This window comes from Ceratotherium simum, chromosome 26 (assembly GCF_057802395.1).
Source record: "Ceratotherium simum simum isolate JZ-2026a chromosome 26, ASM5780239v1, whole genome shotgun sequence".
In the NCBI taxonomy this organism is placed as follows: Eukaryota; Metazoa; Chordata; class Mammalia; order Perissodactyla; family Rhinocerotidae; genus Ceratotherium; species Ceratotherium simum.
The window spans coordinates 4401178-4423102 of NC_141925.1; the positions used below are offsets into that span (position 1 = coordinate 4401178).

A 21925-nucleotide genomic window follows, 5' to 3' on the forward strand; every position below is an offset into this window, starting at 1 on the left:
ATTCAAAATGTTTTTTAATTGTTGGCAAAGAGAATATATGCACCTATAGAAAACTTAAATATCACAAAGTTTAAGAGGGAAAAAACAAAACTCTCTTGAAATGCTACAACTGAGAGACAACTACCATCACTGCTCTGGTGAACGTTCTTCCAGCCTTCTCTGTGCGTGCATAAAAAGAACTAGGTAGAAATAGGCCTCAGCCACAGATTATTTCAGTAACTCGAAAGAATTCTATGTTTAAAAAAAGCATTGGGGCTGGCCCCGTGGCTTAGCGGTTAAATGTGCGAGCTCCGCCGCTGGCGGCCCGGGTTCGGATCCCGGGCGCGCACCGACGCACCGCCTCTCTGGCCATGCTGAGGCCGCGTCCCACATACAGCAACTAGAAGGATGTGCAACTATGACATACAACAATCTGCTGGGGCTTTGGGGGGAAAAATAAATAAATAAATAAAAATCTTTAAAAAAAAAAAAAAAGCATCGGTTATATGGCTACACAGATTAATTACACACCCTACCCCAGGGCAAGACCTGTCCTTCCTATGCCCCCACCACACCTCAGGGTGGGACAGGTAGCATGGACTCCTTAGAAGGAACACACTCTGCCACTCAAAAAAGAACAACTCAGCCAAATGTCCCAGAGCTACATGCTTACCAGCATGCCAGACAGGATACAAGGTGTGCCCCGACCCTGTTGGCAGGAGCTGGAGGAGGGCCCTCCCCAGGGGCCCAGTCAGCCCACCGCTTCAAGGAGAAGGGAGGCCTGGAGTTCTCAACCCAGGACTCCTTCCAAGGGTCTTAGAAGCGAATCAAGTTACTCATATACTCTCGACTGAAACCTGGTCTCCTCTGACTGGCAAAATTGGTTTCTTACAAGCCTAGGCTTCAGAGGGATGCTTGCTCAGGAGAAGGGCCCATCTACCCAGCCCACTAGACTAGCAGCCTCAGCCTGGCCACTGATGGGTGACAGACGTCAGAGGAAGATGTAACTCATCCTAAGTCTGATCACTTGGTCAGGCCAGAGCAAGAGCGTGAGCATCAAACCCAACTCGCCCCGAGAACTGGCAGCGCCCCCCACCGTCCCCAAGAGCACTGCACTAGACATTCAAGAGCCGACAATTTGAGGATAAACTCAGCAGATCTGGAAACTCGGAGTCTAGGAATCTACCCCACCAAGTGTACCATCTAACAGCTCTCAGGAGGGTTTGAGCATCAAATCAGTCACCTTGAGAAGAGAGAGCAAGAGCAGAGTCACCCCTGGCCTGCCCCAGAGGCACATCCCACTCGTGGCCGGCAAAAGTGTTAAGGTTTTCTGCCCAGGTGATGTGGGCAGACAGGAAGTGAGACTCCAAGGTCACATCTTCCCTGCCACAGCTGACCCACCATGTGATGAATGAAATCTGAGCTTAGCTACATTCCTGCTACTAGAAAGAAAGTTCTATTTATAATTTTAACCAATGAAAAGGATAATCAAAGAATGACCCAAAGCCCAAGAGCTAGCCAATGACTAATGTGTTTCCACCACTGTAATCAATTCTGAATCCTTGAGCTGTTGCTCCCACCGAGTGGCCCACATTTTAGGAGCCTGTGAGTTGTTCATTGTCAAGACAGAATCTTAGAATGCCCTGTCAAAGAGCCATCAGGAAATGGGGAACACTCACCATAGCAAGGCCGCTGGGTCTTGCCTCCCAGCCCGATAGCTGTGATCCTGGCCAAGGCTCGCGGCCCCTCATGGATGCTGAGGCCCTTCTTCCGACAGGGCCTCTGTCTGTGAGGAACAGGACATGATTCATCCGAAGAGCTTAGATCTTCATATTTTTCTGTGGGTCAAACACCAAAATTAGACAATCTGTTCAGTGGTGGACTAATTTACTAATTCTCATGGTAAACTGGAAGAAAATGATCTTAATTTGTTTTCTTAAATTAAGGAGAAAAGTGTGTTTCCCAGGACTTCACTTGTACAAAATGACAGAATGGGCCAGTCCACTGCTCAGAAGAGCCACGGGGACATCTAGGGGACAGCAATCTTGCTAAGTATGAGGCTGAGCTGAAAAAGTTTGTCATGATGGGAGTCTAATTCTTATTCCTCTCTTTGTCTGGGTTTTCAGAATTTTTTATAACAAGCATATATTCAGTTTACAATCAGAAATAAATTTTATTCTAAATTGAAGTGGTAAGATCCATCGCTTCATAAACATATGACAACATCAGTTACAACTTCTTAGCAATTTTATATTCTCAACCTGGACAACTTCTTGGGAAACAAGCCACACGATGGCTGTGTGTGCTGTTTTAGGAAGGGTTCCAAACCACCACCCACCTGAGCCTCAGAGCTCAGTGTGCCTACAGCTGTTAGGATTGTATAGCTTTTCAGGGTTTTCCACATTTCATCACACCTAGAAGGCAAGATTCAGGGACTGACTGGTGTAAAGCTCCTAGCTGATAAGATCTCATTTTGGAGTGGGTACAGGAGTGAAGACGCAGAGAGGCCCTTCATTACCACTGCACTCATGTGAGCTGGTTTATCACAAAACAACCCTGAGGCCAGGAAGGGCACCCGCTGAGCCAGCCCTGGAAGGGGAGTGGCCCACTCAGGTGTGAAGTGACAGCTCAACTCAGCGGCTGCCTGGCCCAGGTTCCAAACTCATGGACCACTCCCTCCTTTCCCAGTTCACCTCACTCCCACCTGCTCCAGGATCTTGCTGCCAGGAGACCATGGTCCCGTCCAAGCAGAAGATGAAAGCGTCATAAAAAATAAATGTACAAGGGAGGGAAAAGCAAGGAAAAGGCGGCTCCATGAATCTGAGCGTCCTGACACATCCTCTCAAACCTGCCCGAGTCAGCAAGAATCACAGACAGAACCACACAAACCCCACACCTTCAACGTAACCTGGAGCAGAGAGCCCACAGACCTCAAAGTTCCTCACCCCCTGAGGGGGAGACAAACACCCGTTCCTAGCAGAGAGACTTCTTGCTCGCTCACCCCAATTCTCTGCGCGGAGCAAAGCAAGGCTAGAGAAAGCCACACAGAAGAGAGACGAGGGGAAGGCAGTGCCAACGTCACCCCTAGAAAGACAAAGTCCATTCTACAGGCAGAAACACTGAGAAAGAATCCTAGCGGAGCGGAGCACGACCACAGGGAAGTGACTGAACACACATGGGACCTGTGGGAGCGGTCTTAGAACAGCCACACTTCTGGAGAGAGGCACCTTTTGGAAACTGGGCAGTGAGGAAAAAAGCAAGCAGGGGACGTTCAGGATCTGGCAAGACAAAAACATATCAGAGGATATGCAACCACTGGCCTAACTACATCCCCCTCCAAAAAAACAGCCATCCAGTAAGGAGACTCTCCTTGTGACACTGAGCGGAGGGAGCTCCTGAACCAGGACTCACACGCTAGCCAGGCCGCTGAGTCCCGCCTGTGAGAAACACAAGTGATCTTCATCCACATACAACTACAGGGAGGATGCGGAAGGGAGAGCCCAACACTTCAGCAAGTGAAAATGCCGCACCCCCACCAAAAAACCAACAAGGAGTAGGCAGAAGACAACTGTAAGACGACACTCTGAACCGACACAGCCTTCAACAGCATCTGGGGATCGGAAAGAGCATCCTGAACCAGAAACTCAACAAGTGAGAACAAATACACACACACGCACACACACGGAATAGTGAGAGAAGAAAACTGAACTCAGGAAAGAAATGGAAAAAAAAAAAGTCAAATTACAAAATGAAGACTAAATTACAAGGTGCCCAAGGAAGAACAGATCTGAACAGAAACTAAACCAGAAGCATTGAAGAAAAGTAAGAAAACAACCAAAGACTGAAAGAGATGGAAGGGAAGTAAATGGTCAGAGAGAAATGGCTGAGACTGAAGGCAGGCAGAATGAGGATTGATGAGGGGAAGGAACCGCTGAAACAGAAGGCACTTTTAAAAGAGAGAGAGAGAAAAAACGATTTTATGGAACTCTATGTAAATAAGTTTGAAATCCTGGATGAAACTATTTCCTAGGAAAAGACAGTTTACCAAAATTGACCCCAGTGAAATTAGAAAGCTTCAGCAGATCAATTTCTATAGAAGAAATTGAAAAACTTATCAAGGGAATACCCCCCCCCAAAGACAGACCAGGCCCAGGTGGTTTCATAGGAGAATCCCACTAAACCTTCAAAGACCATGGGGTACCAATGCTGCATAAACTGTTCCAGAGCACAAAAAGAGAAGGAAAACTTCTCCATTCATTTTAGGAAGCAAGTATAATGGTGGGACCTATACCTGAAGAAGACAGAACAAATGAAGAAAATTACAAACCAGTATCATTTATGAATGAATAACCATACAAAAACACTAAATAAAATATTAGCAAACAGAATCCAACACCACATTAAGAAACTAATACACCAAGTGGGATTTATGCCAAGAATGTAAAGTTGGTTCATTATTAGGAAATTCATTAATATAATATGCCGTATTAACAGATCTAAGGAAAAAATTCACAATCATTTCCATAGATGTTGAAAAAGCTTTGAGGGGTCAGCCCCATGGCGTAGTGGTTAAGTGCGCGCGCTCCGCCACTGGTGACCCGGGTTCGGATCCCGGGCGCGCACCGATGCACTGCTTGTCAGGCCATGCTGTGGCAGCGTCCCATGTAAAGTGGAGGAAGATGGGCACAGATGTTAGCACAGGGCTGATCTTCCTCACAAAAAAAAAGAGAAAAAGCCTTTGACAAAATTCTACACTTATTAAAGGAAAATCACTTAGTAATAAACTTACGTTACATATAAAACGTATATGAGGAAAAATCTAAAACCTGAACAAAAGGACATCCCTTATTGTTAGACACGATGACTCAACAACATAAAGGGGTAGTTAATTTATCAATTTGCCACAATCTCAATATCAACACCCTGTTTTTAAGGAGCTAGACAAGTTCATACAGAATAATAAACAAGCAATAGCTAAAAAACACTGGAAAAGGAAAGTAATGAGGGAGACTAGCCCCACTAGATAGTAGAACATATCACAAAAAGCTCCTCTAATTACAACAGTAAGGGTCTGGTGTGCGAATACAGAGACAGTGGAACAGGACAGAAAGTCCAGAAACAGACCGGAGCACAGATGGAAACTTGGTATGTATGGCAAAGACGGCCTCTCAGATCACTAGGGCAAAGACAGACTTTTAAATAAATGATGCTAGGACAACTGGGGAGCTATCTGAAAAAAAAACACACCTCACATCATGCATGAAAATAAAGTGTAAATGGATCAGAAATCTAAATAAAAGAATGAAACCATGTAAATATTGGAAGAAAACACTGGCAAATTCCTGTACAACCAGGGCACAGGGAAAGATTTTCTGTGACTCAAAATCCAAAGGCAATAAAAGATTGATGAATTTGACTGTATAAAATTAAAACATTTGGCATGGCAACAAACACCATAAGCAAAGTCAAGAAAAAACCCCGGCAGCGATCCCCTTTGTGAGGCTGCCCTACCTCTCGTGGGCGCCACCCGCCCCACATCCTGTGCACATCTTCACCTGGCAGGTACCCCTCTACACTCTCCCTTGTCTCCTCCCATTAGACAAGCGGGCCCCAAGCTTCACTGCACGATGGAGTCACCGGGGGAGGCAGAGAAGAGTGGGGAGCAAGGCTGCAGGAGCCAGACCTCAGGGGAGCAGGTGGGAGCCAGAGCAGGAGGGGTCTTCTTTCTCCCGTGGGACTCTGGCAGAGCGCAGAGGCACGTACCTGGGCTCCGATAAAGGCTCTTGGGCAGAGAAGGCAGGTGAGCGTCTATCAACCCCACAATCTTCATGTGTCCGTACTGCTTGGCCAGCATCCGGGCTGTGGCTCCACTGTGGTCTCTCGTATCCACTTGGACACCCTGTGGAAGTTTGGGAAAGAACACGAGTTAGAAAGCTCTGCTGCAAAGCACCCTCACTTCCGGGCGGTGGACCCTGGATGAGAAGAGGAAGTGCGCCTGCTTCTTACCACCACCCTAGAAAGGTCTGGTCCTGTGTCTTCTACAACCCCACATCTGCATGAGAAAGAGGCAAAGTCCTGTGTGGTCTCTCACTCTCTCCTTAACGAAGGAGTAAGTGAAGGATGGGGCTGGGGGGCTTGCTGCCTCATCAAAAGGAGCAGTAATCCAGTCACCTGACAGCTGCAGCAGCTCTGCAGGTTCACTCTCCTTTGGTGTGCAGCCGCCTGGGGGTGGCTTAGTGGAGAGAGGCAGGCACGTGCTCAGGGTGGGGAAGGATACACAGCAGGCTGCTGTGCGGGAAGCCCAGCCTTCACCCTGTACACCTGGGCAAGTGTCCAACTCACTTTGCTTCTCTTCGCACAGAGAAAACTGGAGACAACAGATTCACTAGAGAAGCAGCCTTTACAAATCATAATCAGAATGAGCACCACACTTCTGAAACAGAATTTGGTAACTGTTATCCAAAGCCCTAAAAAGAAGTACTTATAATCTTCAGCACCGTAATTCCACTTCTGCGACTCTATCCTAAGGAAATAACCCGAAATACAGAGAAAGCATTAACGCACAAAGATGTTCAGCACAACATATTTGCAATAATGAAAACCTGGAGACAACTTATACGCTCACAGTGGAGAGTCAGCTATGTGACTGCCCTAAATGCAGGTATTTACAAATAATTGGTATAACCAAGTTTAAAAAAGGACCATGATACAAAACTGTACACAACTGCAGCAAAACAAGCAAGTGAACAGAAAGCAATACTGGATGGAAACATGCCCAAACTGTTGATGTGATTCTCAAGCAGTGTGGGAGATCAGAATTGGCCACCTCAACATATGTCTCTTTATCTTGATTATTTTCTCTGAAAGACATTTCACTTTCCTCTAAACTGCCTAAAAGTGACAGACTGGAGGGTCCTTGCTAAGCCCTTTCTCATCAAAGGTCTGTTGAAGGGAAATCTCCATTTGTAAAGGTATCTCCCTCTCTGTACCTGGAAGAAGGGAGGATGACCTTACCTCTAGAAACGCTTATCAGTGTGGAAGGCTAGGACTTAATCTGCATACTCTTGATTACTGTGCTTTCTGGTAATCCCCCATAGCTGACTCTCCCCCCCAACATCCTCCTTTGTCTACCTGAATATGCTATTTAAGGTGAAAACCTCACCATTTGTTGAGAAACTCAGTTTCCCTGGTTTCTCCCATGTGTACCTGTTATAAAGCTTTGTTTGATCTTCTCCTGCTATTCAGTCTCATGTCAATTTAATTTGTAGCCCAGCCAGAAAAGACCCAGAGTGGGTAGAGGATAGTCTTCTTCCCTTTCGGCAGTAAGGTAACGGGCATTTTCCCCTCTTCTTAACGGTCTATACTTCTATAATTTCTAAACTTACTACTATGAGCATGTTTACTTTTGAAATGGGAAAAGCCCAATAAGCTTTCCATTTTAAAAGTTTCAGCAGGGCCGGCCCCGTGGCTTAGCGGTTAAGTGCGCGCGCTCTGATGCTGGCGGCCCGGGGTTCGGATCCCGGGAGCGCCCCGAGGCACCACTTCTCCGTCCAACGCGAGGCCGAGTACCACGTACAGCAACTAGAAGGATGTGAACCTATGACGTACAACTATCTACTGGGGCTTTGGGGGGAAAAAACTGAATAAATAAAATCTTTAAAAGTTTCAGCAGTGCAGTCTCGTGTCTGAGGGTGGGGTACTGGAGCTCAGTGCTCTGGAGGCAAACTAGGAGGAGGAAGTGAAAATGTTAAAAGTGCAGAGACCCTTTGACTCAGCAATGCCACTTCTAGGAATTTCACCTCGGGAAATAATTAAGGACATACACTAACGTTTAGGGTCTTCCCTGCAGCATTTAGCACAGTGAGAATGGAAAGAGCCTAAAACATGGCATTAGTGAGTAAGTGCGAACACATCTACACAATGGAACACCACCCACCCACTGATGTGACAGGTCCAAGGGTTTGCAGTAACGCGGACAGGTGTGCACATGACATCGTAAGAGAAGAAAAGTGTATCACAAAACGTTTTGTATAACGGGATTCCACTTTGACTTAAAATACACATCTCTTAAAAAACTAGATGGAAATTTGACAGTGTGTTAACATGTGCTCTCTCTGGGTGATGGGATTATGAGTGATTTTTGCTTTCTTTTCACTTAACTGTACTTTCTAATTCTTTTATAGCAAATATATATCACGTGTATAATAAATAATTATATATATACTCTTTTCCCCTATTTTGAAAAACTATGATCAACGGACAGTCTCGGTTGAGCCCAGTACAGAAGGTGATTATCACACTTCCCTCTGGAAGGAAAAAACCCCATTTTTACAAGAGCCTAATTGAACTTTACTTTCTATAATCCCCCACTTTCCAGAGCTCTGGTTAGAAATCAGCTATGAGGGGCCGGCCCTGTGGCTTAGTGGTTAAGTGCGCACGCTCTGCCACTGGCGACCCGGGTTCGGATCCCGGGTGCGCACCGACGCATCGCTTGTGCGGCCATGCTGAGGCTGTGTCCCACATACAGCAACTAGAAGGATGTGCAACTATGACATACAACTATCTACTGAGGCTTTGGGGGAAAAAAAAAAAAAGGAGGAGGATTGGCAATAGATATTAGCTCAGAGCCGGTCTTCCTTAGCAAAAAGAGGAGGATTAGCACGGATGTTAGCTCAGGGCTGATCTTCCTCACACACACACACACAAAAAAAGAATGAAATCAGCTATGAAAGCTTCAGCCTTAAAAGACAGTTTCTAGGGGGGTAAAGGGAAGGGGAATTGGATGAAAGTGGTCAAAAGGCAGAAAATTCCAGTTATAAGATAAATAAGTACGGGGATGTAATGTACAACATGATGACTACAGGCACTACTGCCGTGTGGCATACATGCAAGTTGTTAACAAAGTAAACCCTAAGAGTGCTCATCACAAGGAAAAAAAGTATACATATATATATTTGTATCTATATAAGATGAAGGATGTTAACTAAACTTGTGGTAATCATTTCACAATATAAGTAAGTCAAATCATTATGCTGCACACCTTAAACTTATACAATGATGTATGTCAATTACATCTCAATAAAACTGGGGGAAAAAAAGGTAATTTCTAGTTTCAGTTTGACAGAAGGAACCCAAAGGTTTCAACCAGAACAAACAATACCATCTGTACTGTAGGGTTTTAACGAATATCTGTTTTGAAGCCTGGAAGACTTCAATTTCAGATTATGCTAAAGGAGAAAAATAGCAGTAATACTACTCTTAGTGAGTAAGAAATGAGGAAGAAAACAGAACCGAGAAAAGGAATATCCCTGAGATGAGGGAAGAAAATATTAGAATTTCTATTTATTTATCCTTTAAATTTTTTTCTATTTTTCTACCTATTTTATTATGTACATAATTTATTATTAGAAAGTACATGATCAAAATTCATTTTAACTGACAGGAAAGTGGGATCAAAAAGCTGAGAGACCACAGAGCAGTATCATGGTGGGCACACTCCTCAAGCTGAGGGCCAGGGCTTCAGCTCTCAGCTCTCTCCTGAGAGAGGCCCAGACATGCCCAGATCCTCCTGCCCCGACTGAGCTGCAGGGGGCTGGCCCCAAGGGAAGACGGGAAAGGAGGTGCAAGGGAAGCAGCTACAGCCCTTTTCTCCCCTGGCCAAGAGCACAGGGTGCCGGGCCTCACCCACTTCTACATCTCCGAGGAGGGAGCCTGGATCTGGAGGGGCAGGGCAGGAGACCAGGTGGGCCCACCCCTCCGGCTCCCTGCAGTCTAACCATGACTGAGCAGGAGGACATCTGCAGGGAACGAGGGGCATCCGCACAGGGCTACCAGACAGCCTCCTCGGCAGCAGAACAACCTGGCCCATCACCATGAACTCCAGGCCATGCCCGCCGGCCCCCTAAGCCAGAAAGCAATCACCTGGAATTGACCAACACTTTCGATTCCTGATTGGTGCGCTGGAGAAGAACTCACTGTTGATTTCCTGAATTTGATCATTGTATGTGATTATGAAAGAGAAAATTCTTTTCTTTTTGTTTGAGGAAGATTGGCCCTGAGCTAACATCTGTTGCCAATCTTCCTCTTTTTTCTTTTTTCTCCCCAAAGGCCCAGTACCTAGTTGTGTATCCTAGTTGTAGGTCCTGCTAGTTCTTCTATGTGGGACGCTTCCTCAGCATGGCTTGATGAGTGGTGAGTAGGTCCACGCCCAAGATCCAAACTGGCGAACCCTGGGCCACAGAGCAGAGCATGCAAACTTAACCGCTACGCCACCGGGCTGGCCCTGAAAATTCTTGTTTTTAGGAAATACACACTAAAGTATTTAGGGGGAAAAGGGCATTATGGCAGCAACTTACTTTCAAATGGTTCCAAAAATATAATATGTATATAAATATAGAGAGACTGATAAAGAAAATGAGGTGAAATGTTAACATTTGGGGAATTTAGTGAAGGTACTAATCTGTGTACTATTTTGTGACATTTCTTTAAGTCTGAAATTATTTCAAAATTTAAAATTTAAAAATTTTTCTAGGGCCAGCCCCAGTGGCCTAGTGGTTATGTTCAGTGCAGTCCACTTCAGCAGCCTGGGTTCTTTTCCCAGGGAAGGACCTACACCACTCGTCAGACAGTGGCCATGCTGTTGTGGCAGCTCACATACAAAAAGAGGAACATTGGCAACAGATGTTAGCTCAGGGCAAATCCTCCTCAGCAAAAAAAAAAAAAAAAAAAAAAATTCCCCAAAGAAATCCAACACAATTTGTTTTCACTCAATATGAGGTGCCCACACACAATCTCAGACCCAGCTGGGGAGTAAAGGCACCAAAATGAGGGCGTAATCTGCATGTAGATAAATGATCTAAAGTCTGATTTTCCAATGTTTTCTGTTTAAAAAACTGTGAGAGTAACTGTCCCTTACAATCTCCAGTTGTACCTTACTTAAAATCAGACTCTAAACTCAGAAGCAGAGGTTATGCTTTTCAGTTCTGGGCCCCTACCCATCTATTCTTGACTCTCTACTATGTCTTAAGGATGCCTTGTATGTGTGAGTGCAATTACCTTCAAAGAATAATTATTTGCAGAAAAGTAAGTCCAAATGGCCAATAAATGTATGAAAAGATGCTCAACCTCACCAGAAATCAGGGAAAGGCAAAAGTCAACAGGAGACAGCTCCTGTGAAACCACGTACCCAGTGCTATTGAGGGTGCAGGAGACAAGAGCCACCAAACCCAATGAGAGGAGTGTCGAGGGGACAGCTGTGGAAGAAGCTCTCTGTCCTATGAATAGTAGGGGTGAAGACGAACCCACCCTACACACCAACAATTCGGCTTTGAAGAACACATCCTGATCCAAAGAAATCCCTTCCCACATGCGCAAGAAGACAGGTAAAAAACAATGCCAACTGCAGTGCTGTTAGGAATAGCAGAGTGGACACAACTTAAACGTCCCCTAAGAAAGGAATGGGTAAATGTAATATATTCATACAGTCCATAAATACAGAGCTGTTAAAATGAGTGAACTACGTCTACACGTACCAACGCTCTGCTGAATGACACATACAGTCTGGTGCATTATTTACGTAAATCTGTAAAATATATAAAACAAGTCTGTTCATTGCTTAAGGACACACAGTTATGTGGTGAAAAGTGTAAAATCAGGGACAGGAAAGGCACAGACCATCGTGTGCACAGGTTACCTCTGGATCACATGCATTAGCTTATGAATATTGTCTTCTGTACTTTTTTGTATGTTTCAAGTACTTCATAATTTAAGATTCAGAATTCTTGCTGCTGTGGAAAGAGTGTCAGTTGGTACAACTTGCTCTTTGGATGGCAATTTGGCAACATCCGTGTTGAGACTGTACTTAACGCTTCACCCAGAACTGCCACCTACAGTACTGAACGGTACAGATGTGGTCTCACATGTGTGCAGAGATACCTGTGCACAGATATTCTCCACAGCACTGTGCAGAAGAGCAAACGGTTGGCAGCGACCTAACTCTATCTTAGACCACTGTTCAAGAAACTCTCATTCATCCCTTCAAGGCAGTACCATGCAGCCACAAAAAAAGAGAGAGAAGAGAGCTTTATATATGCTGCTACACAACAATCTCCAGGACAGTTAAGTTTTAAAAAAAACAAGCAAGCTGAGGAGCAGACATGGGGAGAGCGATCGAGGGACTGAGGCAGAGGTGGGAGGCAGGCTCACTGCGTACCTTCTGTCTCATCCTCGTTTTTACCATGTTAATGTACGGTCCCCAAATTCTTTTTTTTTTTTGCTGAGGAAGATTGGCCCTGAGCTAACATCTGTGCCAGTCTTCCTCTATTTTGTATGTGGGTCGCCGTCACAGCACGGCCACCAACAAGTGGAGTAGGTCTGCTCCCGGGAACCGAATCCGGGCCGCCAAAGCAGAGCACACTGAATTTAACCACTAGGCCCCATGCCCAGCCCCCTAAATCCTATTTTTAAAAGATACAGCATGCTAACATTTTACTATTCTAAAGTTCCCACCAATAAGTAAGAAAAAACAACTATCCAATAGAAAACTGGCCTCAAAACATAGAGACAATTCCTATAAAAGAAATACAAATGGCAAATAAACATATTTTAAAATGTTAAACCTCATTAATAAGTACAAACCAAAGCGAGATGCCACTTTTCTCCCATGAGATGGGCAAAAACTTAAGATGGGAAACATCCGGGGCTGGTGAGGATGAGAGGAAATGGGTACCTTCGTAGATTACTGGTGGGAAGGACACAGAGGACAACCTTTTTAGTAGGAATTTGTTAGGACTTACTAAATATTTCTTCCACCGGATTTCTTTAACAACTTTATTAAGCTATACACATACCATGAAATTCACCCACTTACAGTGCACAATTCAATGGCAGGCAACCATTACCACAATCAATTTTAGAACAGGTTCATCACCCTAAAAGGAAATCCTGTACCCCTTAACCATCATGCTCTCCCCAATCTTCCCATCCCCCCCCAGTTGTAGGCAACCATTAATCTACCTTCTGTCTCTAAAGACTTGCTTATTCTGGACACTTCATATAAAAGGAATCATACAATACATGGTCCTTTGTGACTGGCTTCTTTGACTCAGCATAATGTTTTCAAGGTTCATCCATATTGTAGCATGTATTAGTACTTCATTCCTTTGTGGCCAATTAATATTCCCTTGTATGGAAAGACCACATTTTATTTTTCCATTTATCATTTGGGTTGGACATCTGTGTTGTTTCCACCTTTTGGCTATTATGAATAACACTGCTATGGTCATTTGTGTGTAAGTTTTTGCATGGACTTGGTATATAATTCTCTTGTGTATATACCTAGCAGTAGAAGTGCTGGGTCATATGGTAACTATATGTTTAACTGTTTGAGGAATTGCCAGACTGTCTTCCAAAGACGCAGCATCATTGTACATTCCTGCCAGTAGCGTATGAGGGTTCTGATTTCTCCACATCCTCACCACCTCTTGTTATCGTCTGGTTTTTTTGTTTTTTTGGTGACGAAGATTGGCCCTGAGCTAACATCTGTTGCCAATCTTCCTCTTTTTGCTTGAGGAAGATTGTCCCTGAGCTAACATTTGTGCCAATCTTCCTCTATTTTGTAAGTGGGATGCCACCACAGCGTGGCTCAATGAGCAGTGTGTAGGTCCACGCCTGGGATCTGAACCCATGAACCCCAGCCTGCTGAAGCAGACTTAACCACTATGCCACTGGGCCGGCCCCTTGTCTGGTTTTTTTTATTAGAGACATCCTAGTAGTTTTGATTTGCATTTCCCTGATGACTAATGACATCAAGCATTTTTCACATGCTTATTGGCCATCTGTATGTCTTCTATGGAAAAACGTTTATTCAGATCCTTTGCCTATAATTGTCTTTTTATTAGGCCCTATTAAATTTAAAATGTGAGCACCAGCAACTCCTCTTGTAGAAGTACAGCATACAGAAATAACTGCATGTGTACTCAAGCTATGTGTACACAGACATCTTCTGGAGCACTGGTTATAACTGCAAAATGCTGGAAACCTACGTTTCGACTAATAAGAAACTGATTAAATTAATTATGGCAGGGATTATACACGGAATACTGTACAAGAATAAAATGTCTATGGCACAGTAAGTTATTTTTTAAAAGCTGCAGAGCAAACATCCAGTAGAATCCCACTTTGTTCAAAACAAACAGTGTGTCTGCAGATGTCTCTAGACATACCTTTCCAAGCAGAGGAGAAGTCCTGGGTGTCTCTTTATCACACCAAGTGGCCATCTTGGGGAGGAACAGGGAGTGGCTGAGAAGGGAGAAGGATCTTTGCCTTCTTTCTCTCTCTATTTTTTAAGTAATGGGATGATGAGTGCTATTTACTTTTTAAAATATATTTTCCATACTTTTCGAATAAAAGTATTTTCAAAATTATCACAGGAATAGGTGTCTATTTTTACTCACCACTGTACCCCTAACGCCTAGGCACCACTCAACACTTGGCATCAATAGATACTCAATGAAAATGTGTTGAATAAAGAGATAAAGAGCAGTTATTTCCATGTATCAGAAAATTCTCTTATAGTTTATACTTCAGTGATGATTGTTCACTTACTGTGACTAAACTGTAAGCTAATAAATAGAGTCACTTACATGATTCAGAAAATACTGCACGATTATCTCATGGCCAGCGGCCGCTGCTTCCATCAAAGGAGTAAATCCATATATCGGCTCCCTGCAAGACAGAGGCCACAGTCAGATGACTTGTGGAGAGAAGGTCTGCCAGGCAGAAGCTTCTCTGCTGCAGACAAAAGCAGGATGGTGCCAAGCCGTCCACCCCAAGCGTAGAGGCCTCCCTCTCGCAAGAATTAACAGGGAGAGATGAGAAAGTGCATATCCACACAGCAGCCCACAAACTCTTGTGGTTTCTACCCCCAGCTCCAGTCTTCTGTCCCAAAGACAACGTCTCCCTATCCTCCCTCCTTCTAAGCTGCTTCCGCCTGCCATCTCTACATCTCCACTTGAATCACGAGCGAAAAGCTGCTGCGCTTCACTGCCCACAGAAAGCTAACGTTCTACCCGCCCATCCAGATCCCATCGTCTGAGTTACCATCCTCCAGGATCCCTCCCCAGGCTCCAGGACACATCATCTACCCTGCCCTTCTACGCCTAGTACCTGGTGCTTATTCTCTGTGCTCGGTTACGGTTCACTCAGCGCTGTCTTCAGAGTGCTCCTAACCCTCACTGTTCTCATGCTGGTCCAGAAGACAGGAACCAAGCTGAATACTCAGTGTCATCCACCCTAAGACACACCTTTCTCACATTTTAACACCTCTGAAGTCAGAATGTGTCTTAAAATCCATAGGCGAGTTGCATTTTAACTAGTACCATTTTTTTCTTTCTCAGTGGCATGTAAGGCTACGGTGTGTCATATGATGGATGACATCAGCCAGGGGGTGTGCACAGTGCCAGCTGGAAGCTGTGTTGAAAGGAAATTATCGTCATGACACACTTTAGGCAATAATATCCCTTCAGGCTTACAAAACTCACTACTGTCTTCAAAGCATCACCTCACCTGATCCATACAAAAGGCACAAAGGAGAAAAGAATTAGCATCTAATGCATGTCAATTAAGTGCCATTCACTACACTAGGCCCCTGGCATACGACAGAACATGTATTTCTTCTAACGACTCTAGACTCTATGACATAGGTATTGCTACCTCCAGTTTTCAGATAAAGAAAATGAGGCTCAGCGAGCTTAAAGTGCCGCACCCAACGTCACCTGACAGATGCGTGAAAAAGCTAGGATCCCAGGCGGGACTGTCCTTTCTGCCCTGTTGTCTTGACCCTCCCATACCGAGGCAGGGGCCGCCTGCACTCTGGCCTGTAGCTGCCTCTACAGTTGTCCTCCTCAGAGGTAGAAGTGACCAAGCCCACTCCCATGGCCACTTAAGACCTGGTAATCACCTCACGTTGGCATTCGCTCCACTGTCCAAAAGGAACTTGACCATCTGCTGGTGCCCAGCGCTGGTGCAGTGGAAAAGGGCAGTCCAGCCTTGAATGTCCTTCATTTCTAGCTCAGCACCTTGCTTCAAGAGAACACAGAATGCTCGTTACGGCCTCGTCTCCTCTGCGCGGGGTGGGCACCCTCCAGGCTGCCATGCTGAAAGAATCGAAGTGATGACACGAGCACGTGCACGCACACCAGGGCCTGCAGTAGTTCACGTCTCTGCCAGAGCGGCCGGGGAGCCCCTCCGGTTTCTGGGCCTGAGCCCCCTCGTAGCTCACCTGGAGGAGAAAGTAGGCGATGCTCTCGTTGCCACAGCTGGAAGCCAGCATCAGTGGAGTCTGCCCTTCCGGGGTCGGCACATTCACACTCACCCCCGCCTCGAGCAGCAGGTGCACGATGGTATCGTGTCCAATGTAGGAGGCATACATCAGCGGGGTCCAGCCACCACCATTCTTCTTATTCAAATCTAACTCTCTCCTAAACAAATGTAAGATATGCTAGGCATGCCCAGCCGCTCACATGGGGGCTTTACCAAAGCCGGCGGCAAGGCCAGGCCAAGAGAAAGAGCGGGAAGTGCTGACAGGAAGCAGAATATCTGCCACCCTGGACATCACTGGGGCTGGGGGAAGGCAGGCGGGGAAATGGTGACATTTGCCTCGGCAAAGTCCTTAGCGTTTGTCTCCCTCCTCTGATGTCACATTGTCCTCTGCCCCCTCCTCCTATCCCAGGGCCAGCAATTCTCTCCTTTCCTACCACCAGCTAGATATGGTTCTCAACCAGGGATAATTTTGCCTCCCAGGAGACATTTGGCAAAGTCTGGAGACATATCTGGTTGTCACAACTGGGGAGGAAAAAGCTACTGGCATCTAGTGGGCAGAGGCCAGGGATGCTGTTAAACTTCCTATAGCACACAGGGCAGCCCCCCACAACAAAGAATGATTTGGCCCAGATTGTCAGTAGTGCCGAGGTCAAGAAACCTTGACCTGGAGCCTTGACTACCTTCAACCCACAGACCAGAGTCTGCTAGTCCAGTGCTGGGTGGAGGAGAAAGAGACTCAGACGACGGATGAGTTCCACTGCAAGTGATTTCTCCTTTGTCACCTCACCCTACAGAAACACTGTTGGAAAATCCATGACCAGAGAATCCTATCTTTCTCACTGATTTCCACTAAAATTCTGGAAAAGCGTTTCCCACAGGAAAAAGATGTGTGCCTCCCAACCCAGACTTTGGGGTTGGGGTATGGAAATGATATCTACTTCCAGGTACACCCTACACAGTTCATGCCCCGCAGGCTTTCCTCCTCCACTATCTCTCCCTCCAGTGGAGGGAACAACTGATAGTCGGTCCACACAGTTTATGCCTCTCACAGGCAGACACACATTAAGCTACACCAGACAATGATTTTCCATTCACTAGCATCTTCTACTGACTCTGTCACTTGCATGCCCATGCAGCCATTCCGGAAGGTCCTGCTCCCAGGAATGAAGTGGCATTCCCACTGGCTGGGAGAGCCGCATGGAGACCAGTTCATCTTTACCACATGACTTTCACTGACAGAGCACTCAATTCCACATGGAGAGAGAGGAGCATGACCCTTGGCAGAGCGGCTCGGAGGCTCTCGCACCTGCGCTTCAGCCTAATCCTCCCTTCTGATGCCTCCAGCTCCCCTCGGGTCCCTACTCTGTGCTTACTGTGAGCAAACCTCAGTCTCAGCTAGCATCACAATCCCAATCAGAACACAAATGCTTCCCTCTTCTCCTCCGTGGAGCTGCTCTGGACTGTGCATTTTAACAGCACACTCAAAGGCTTAAAAGCCCGAGAATGTCAAAGGAGCAGAGTTATAACGGGGGTCTCAGAGACCCTCTGAGGGGGATGTGCTGCCTGCGTACTCAGCTACACATTCCTAAGGCCACCTGGTAGAGGAGTGGGACAGATCATCCTTTACCACAGTGTACTTGTACTTGATTGGCCAGGATTTATAAGTGATGCTATGACTTGGGCACCAGAAATCAGGGGCTTCGGTGAGGGTTCGCTGTGGCTCCCCGGGAACTGGAAAAGGCCCATGTAGGTACACACATAGATGTTTCCCCAAGTTATCTATGAGACAGTGAGCGTGAAGTGTGGTGGACCTAAGGGCATGGAGGCAAGGAGACAGATCCTTACTAAGTATCATATTGTACTACAAACAAGACATAGCTGAGGGCCACTGCAGTGGTATTGGGACTTCACAGATGTATGAGATTAGTAAAAGCAGCTTGTGGGCAGTTAGTCCAGGAAGCAATCCTCCAGAGGGGAAGGGGAAGACGAACCACGCCCCCCCCCCACCATGACAGAAGCTAGTGGGGAGAGGAGGGCATGGGGATGAAAACAAACGCCCTTGGAAAAGAAGGCCACAGGGCATCGCTTTCTATCTTTATTTTTGTTTCATTTGTTTGAGCATTTCTGCAATTAGTGAAAACCATAAAATTACTCTGCTTAAAGTAAGCCTGAAATGTTCCTAAGCCTATGAAAAAAGTTTAAACCATCTTTTTCTTCCTAGGAATAAAAACTGCCTTCCTTACTAGTGTCCAGCATAAATCATTACTGACAGCTGTCCGAGAGAAGAAGGGGTTAATCTCTGCCATACGTACTAACGTCTACGACTGCCCGCAAGGCCCCGTTAGCTCACGGATCTTTCTCTGCGGGGTCTGATGCCACTGAGACGGTACTCAACGGAGGAGAAAGAACTTTTCCCAGGATCTCTTACCGCTGCACACATTCCTTCACCACTTCATACTGGCCGATGGAAGCAGCGGTGTGAAGATCCAAGGGGACGGCCAGCTCCTCCCGGCTGACCTGTGTACCCAGCCCGTGCCACATGGACAAGCTGCGGTTCAGGAGTTCTGGCTCACTGGCTTCATCGCTGAGCTCCGACATTGCTGTGGAGGGAGGCCCAGGGGTTAGGTCTTTCCTTCTGGTTGTTCCAGGGAATGAAACAGGTTGGTCACACTCCTGCCCGCAGTAGTCTGCTATGTCACTACCTCTCAGACTGCTCCCCAATGCAGTCAACTCCTGGGACTGCCCTGGACAACTTTGTTTCACTAAATGTTGTCTGGCTGTACGACCTTGTCACCAGACAGAAAGAGGAACATATGTGGCGAGTCATAAACTGCAGTGTGTATCTTCCTTCATCAATCCCCAGGCCCCAGATTCCAGAAAGGGAATTCTCCAGAACTCAAGGAGCCTGACAACCTCTCGGATGGGCAGTAAAGAGATGTTAATTGGGGGGCCAGCCCCGTGGCTCAGCGGTTAAGTGCGCGCGCTCCGCTGCTGGCGGCCTGGGTTCGGATCCCGGGCGCGCACTGACGCATCGCTTCTCCGGCCATGCTGAGGCCGCGTCCCACATACAGCAACTAGAAGGATGTGCAGCTGTGACATACAACTATCTACTGGGCCTTTGGGGGGAAATAAATAAATAAAAAATTATAAAAAATAAATAAAATAAAATAAAATAAAAGTTATTAAAAAAAAAAAAAAAGAAATGCTAATTGGGTCAGTGGACCAAGTCAGCTCTCAGGTGTGGTGGGAAAGAACCCTGGACTTGGAGTTGGATCAAAATTTATTTCTGCTCCTAAGCCTCTCCATCCCCAGTTCCTCACTGCCTAGTGGGGACATACTGTCTCAAAGGGCCGCTGTTAAAAACACAGGGAAGGGAGCTGGCCCGGTGGCGCAAGCGGTTAAGTGTGCGCGCTCCGCTTCGGCGGCCGCGGGGTTCGAGGGTTCGGATCCCGGGCACACACCAACGCACCGCTTGTGAAGCCATGCTGTGGCGGCATTCCATATAAAAAGTGGAGGAAGATGGGCACGGATGTTAGCCCAGGGCCAATCTTCCTCAAGAAAAAGGGGAGTATTGGCATAGGATGTTAGCTCAGGGCTAGTCCTCCTCTCATACACACACACACAAAAACACAGGGAAGAATGGCTACACAAACAGTGGCACATCCATACAACGGAATGCTACTCAGCAATAAGCAGAAGGGACCAACAGGTGACACACGCAACACTCAAATCTCAAGTGCACCGTGCTGGATGGAAGAAGCCAGACTCAAAAGGCTATCTGCTGTATGATTCCATTTATATGACTTTCTAGAAAAGATAAAACTAAAGGGTTGAAGGACAGATCAATGGTACCAGGGGTTAGGCGTGCAGGGGCCACAAAGACACAGCAAGAATGAAATTGGGGGTGACGGACCTGTTCCGGATCTTGACTGCTGGATACATGACTCTGTGCATTTATCAAAACTCATAGCCCTGAACACCAAAATAAGTGAATCTTACTCTACGTAAATTTTAAAAACAAATTTTGAAAAAAATGGAAAGAAAGCCTCAGGACAGAAACTAGGATGTGACTGGTGCTCAGCAAATGTTAACTGACTAGAAATCTACCTACGCATCCCTTGAAAGTGAGGAGATAAAGAGGGAATGCAATAGGCTGGTAAGTTTGTGGGGTGACACTTTTCCTGAGACGGGACAACACCAGGATGAAGAGTGATTATGAGAATCCTTTATTCTGGGAACCCTAACCAACCAGGGCCAAGTCATTAGCTTCCTAGTAGAACCCTTAAGGCCAGGAATGACATTTGTCTCCTATTCTACCCTGGGCGGGAAAGAACAAGGAAGCAATTGTAGAAAAGGGAGAGGAGACAACAAAGAAGGCCACAACCGATCAGACAGCCTACAGGTACCACAGTGGTTCACAGGGGCCCTTAGGACCGAGACCTCAGTCTCTACTCAAGAATGCTTCCAAGTCCCAGGTGACAACCAAAATGGCCAAACAACAAACACACCACCAATTTGGGGGACAAGGAATTTATGGGCCATTGGTGAGAGTACCTGTACGTGTGCTGGGGCGTGTAGGCGATGAAGTGCAGAAGCCTACTTCCTGGAACCACCACCTTTCACACCTCGCAGATGAGAACCCCGACCTGGACAGTCCTGGCCCACAGAGCCTGGACAAGAATCCAAAGGAGCTGAGTGTCAGTTCAGGGCCCCTTTCAATACACCCCTCAAGCTTTCTGTGGACGTGTCTCTTCTCCTCCGAATGCCTTCTCTGGGGTGGGGCCATGTCATCCCTCCTTCTACTGGATGCTCACACGTGTGACCCCGCAGAGTGCGGAGGGACAACTGGAACCAGCCCGGCTCAAGGAGCCTATGGAGGGACAACTCGGACGCCAAGGAACCATAAAGCTCCTATCACTTCCTCTGTCACCCTGCCACAGGCCAAACTCTCTAGAGTCATGGCGTGTTCGTTATGAAGAATGATTACATTCACACGCATATTTATACACTTGGAGAAAACGCCTTTGGCATATAGCTTCCAGAACTTAACTCCAGGAAGCAGCACTGGGGATGCGATTCTTTAATTTTCACTCCACCTTTCGGTTCTAATCATTTTGTAAAATGGTTACTATCTGTTATTTTAAAAATAAACAAAATATTTTAACTAAAAAGTAAAAACGACGTGGTGGTCGACCGTCAGGCCCACGAGGAGGTCTGTAAACGCCGCGGCGCACCCCTCCCGCCCCGGCGGGGTCCCCCAACCTCGTTCGCAGGCCCCGGGCAGCGTCCCTAGGAAGCACCGAGCACCGACGGCACTGACGCGCCCGGGCGCCCCGTAAGCCCACGCGGCACACGGCTCCATCGTCCCCGCTCCACAGCGGCAGGAGCGGAAGCCCGGAGTCATAAACCCACAGGAGCCAGCGGCAGGGCCGCACGCCCCGCGCCGGGCCCCGCAGGCGGGCAACAGGTGCCGGCACCAGGCGGGGCCGGGCCGCCGCGGAGCCTACCTGCGCCGGGCCTTGGGCCTCGGGCCTCGGGCCTCGGGCCCCGGCCCACTCTCGCTCGCGCCCGCCCAGGCTCACTCCGCGCCGGCCGCCGCCGCCGCAGCGCCCGGACCCCACGGCCC

General features: G+C 46.9%; 1 protein-coding gene across 9 annotated transcripts in view; it reads right to left on the reverse strand.

The window, feature by feature from the left end:
• ANKS3 (ankyrin repeat and sterile alpha motif domain containing 3) overlaps window positions 1-21920 on the reverse strand; it is a 30690-nt gene extending 8770 nt beyond the window's left edge. For 4 of the 9 annotated variants that reach the window (XM_087449573.1, XM_087449572.1, XM_087449567.1 and 1 more), the window contains exons 1-9: window positions 21807-21919; window positions 20854-20969; window positions 18728-18899; window positions 16259-16457; window positions 15938-16059; window positions 14622-14703; window positions 14202-14255; window positions 5743-5878; window positions 1659-1817 (exon numbers count right to left, since the gene is read on the reverse strand). In XM_087449573.1, coding sequence (XP_087305699.1) covers window positions 1659-1817; window positions 5743-5878; window positions 14202-14255; window positions 14622-14703; window positions 15938-16059; window positions 16259-16457; window positions 18728-18897 — 922 coding nt within the window. In that variant the 5' untranslated portion in view covers window positions 18898-18899; window positions 20854-20969; window positions 21807-21919. Of the gene's footprint in view, window positions 1-1658; window positions 1818-5742; window positions 5879-14201; window positions 14256-14621; window positions 14704-15144; window positions 15395-15937; window positions 16060-16258; window positions 16458-18727; window positions 18900-20853; window positions 20970-21561; window positions 21703-21806 lie in introns of those variants that run through there. The other 5 variants (XM_087449574.1, XM_087449568.1, XM_087449570.1 and 2 more) reach the window with 5 other exon arrangements.
• Window positions 21921-21925: the final 5 nt, after the last annotated feature.